This window comes from Cyprinodon variegatus, unplaced genomic scaffold, assembly GCF_000732505.1.
Source record: "Cyprinodon variegatus isolate N-32 unplaced genomic scaffold, C_variegatus-1.0 Scaffold31, whole genome shotgun sequence".
Classification (NCBI taxonomy): domain Eukaryota; kingdom Metazoa; phylum Chordata; class Actinopteri; order Cyprinodontiformes; family Cyprinodontidae; genus Cyprinodon; species Cyprinodon variegatus.
The window spans coordinates 1,422,196-1,423,876 of NW_015150484.1; the positions used below are offsets into that span (position 1 = coordinate 1,422,196).

The following is a 1,681-nucleotide window of genomic DNA, read 5'->3' on the forward strand; positions in this document are numbered from 1 at the left end:
GCATCAGTTTTTTTCTTTTTGTGTTCATTAGTTTGTGTACTGCATCAAAGCTGATTTTTAAAGTAAAAACATGGGGCTGTTATTGTGAATAATTGTTCAAGTTGATATATTGATATATATATATATATATATATATATATATATATATATATATATATATATATATATTTATTTTATTATTGTAGCCTCTGCTTTAACATGTATGCTTCTTTTTACCACTTAAAGTCATAGGGAGTATAATAAAAAAAGATGTACATGTAAAAAATAGCTAATGAAGTAAAGAGTGTTGGAGAAGAGGTTGCATGGCAGCATTCATATGAATGCTAGGAAAGGTCAGCCTGCACACAATGGAGTCCAGCAGTCTCAGATGAGCACAACACCTGGCAGCGTAATACGAGTTGTGGACTTACAGCCTATCAGCATGGCCGTTGCCATGGTAGCCACGGTGCTTGGCGCGTCATTCAGGTTCAGCATGTGTCCCGACATCTGGTTAAGCTCGTCCACTGCATACTTAAACATGAAGGGCACGACCACATTGGTGAGCTAGGAGGGAGGAGGGAGAGGAAATATTAGGAGGTGAGAAGGAAATAAGTAGGAACAGCTCAACATAACTTTTGGCTGGGATTCCATGAATAGAAAACTTGTTATAATAAAACCCTATATCACTCACCCACTATGATTGCACTAAAATGAAAAAACAATATTTATTTCATTTCATTATATCATGGTAAAAGTTTCTAAAGATGACATCTACTATAATTTGGCAGCAGATGAAGTAAACACAAAAGGTCTGAATTTTGTCCAAAAAAATCCAAAAGAACTAGCTGAAGGGTGAGGTTTATGACAGACCAAAAGGAAAAAAGTCAAAGAGTTTTTGCAAATTTTGCATGCACACTGGAAAAAAGGGAAATAAAAGCAATCCGCCCCTGTGACAACGCAGATGTATTATTAAGAGGCATAATGTCTCTGAGGAAAGAGTTATAAATATAGAAGTGATTTTGAACAAAGAATCTCACATTTTTCGCAAACAGAGGACCCATTGTGGCTCCTTTTCATCCCCAAACCAGATCTAATCTGTCTTCATTTAGTTAAAGCTTCCCTAATATTTACCTGCATGTTATTTGGCTCCTGATGAGTCTAAAATTTGTCCCTTACATATTTTTTTATCCTGTTTGGAGTCTATGATGGGGTTTGAGGTGCACTTGTGGCCCATCTTCTATGATCCATCTTAAAACACAGCATCAATGGCAACAAAGACCCAACAACATAGTCCAGTGAAAGAGAACATGCAGAGCATCATACTCGCACAAGAAGCACACCCAGAGAATTTGACCTGAATCACTTTCTTATGATCTCACTAAAAAAGCCAATAGAGGCAACTGCTGTAAATAGAAGAAATGTATCTTTACAGGTTGGGCAATTGTAATTGCATTTATGTGGGGAAAACAACAAAAAATACTTAACCATTAAACTTACCTAATGTGCCTTTAAATAAATATATAATGAAGTAAATGAAGATGAATGTCCTATTTAGGGGTGTTCTGATACAACTTTTTAATTTCTGATACGATGCAGATGCTGCAGCTGAGAGAATTGACCGAAACAAATATTGACCACTAGGGATGGAACGGTTTTTGAAAACCGTCAGAACCGTTCGGTTCGACTGTCTCGGTTCGATTTG

At 36.5% G+C, this 1,681-nt stretch overlaps 1 protein-coding gene across 1 annotated transcript in view; it reads right to left on the bottom strand.

Annotated features, from left to right (window-relative positions):
* abcb7 (ATP binding cassette subfamily B member 7) overlaps window positions 1-1,681 on the bottom strand; it is a 44,751-nt gene that overhangs the window by 23,750 nt on the left and 19,320 nt on the right. Inside the window, exon 5 of the mRNA XM_015400851.1 lies at window positions 411-543. Coding sequence (XP_015256337.1) covers window positions 411-543 — 133 coding nt within the window. The remainder of the gene's footprint in view (window positions 1-410; window positions 544-1,681) is intronic.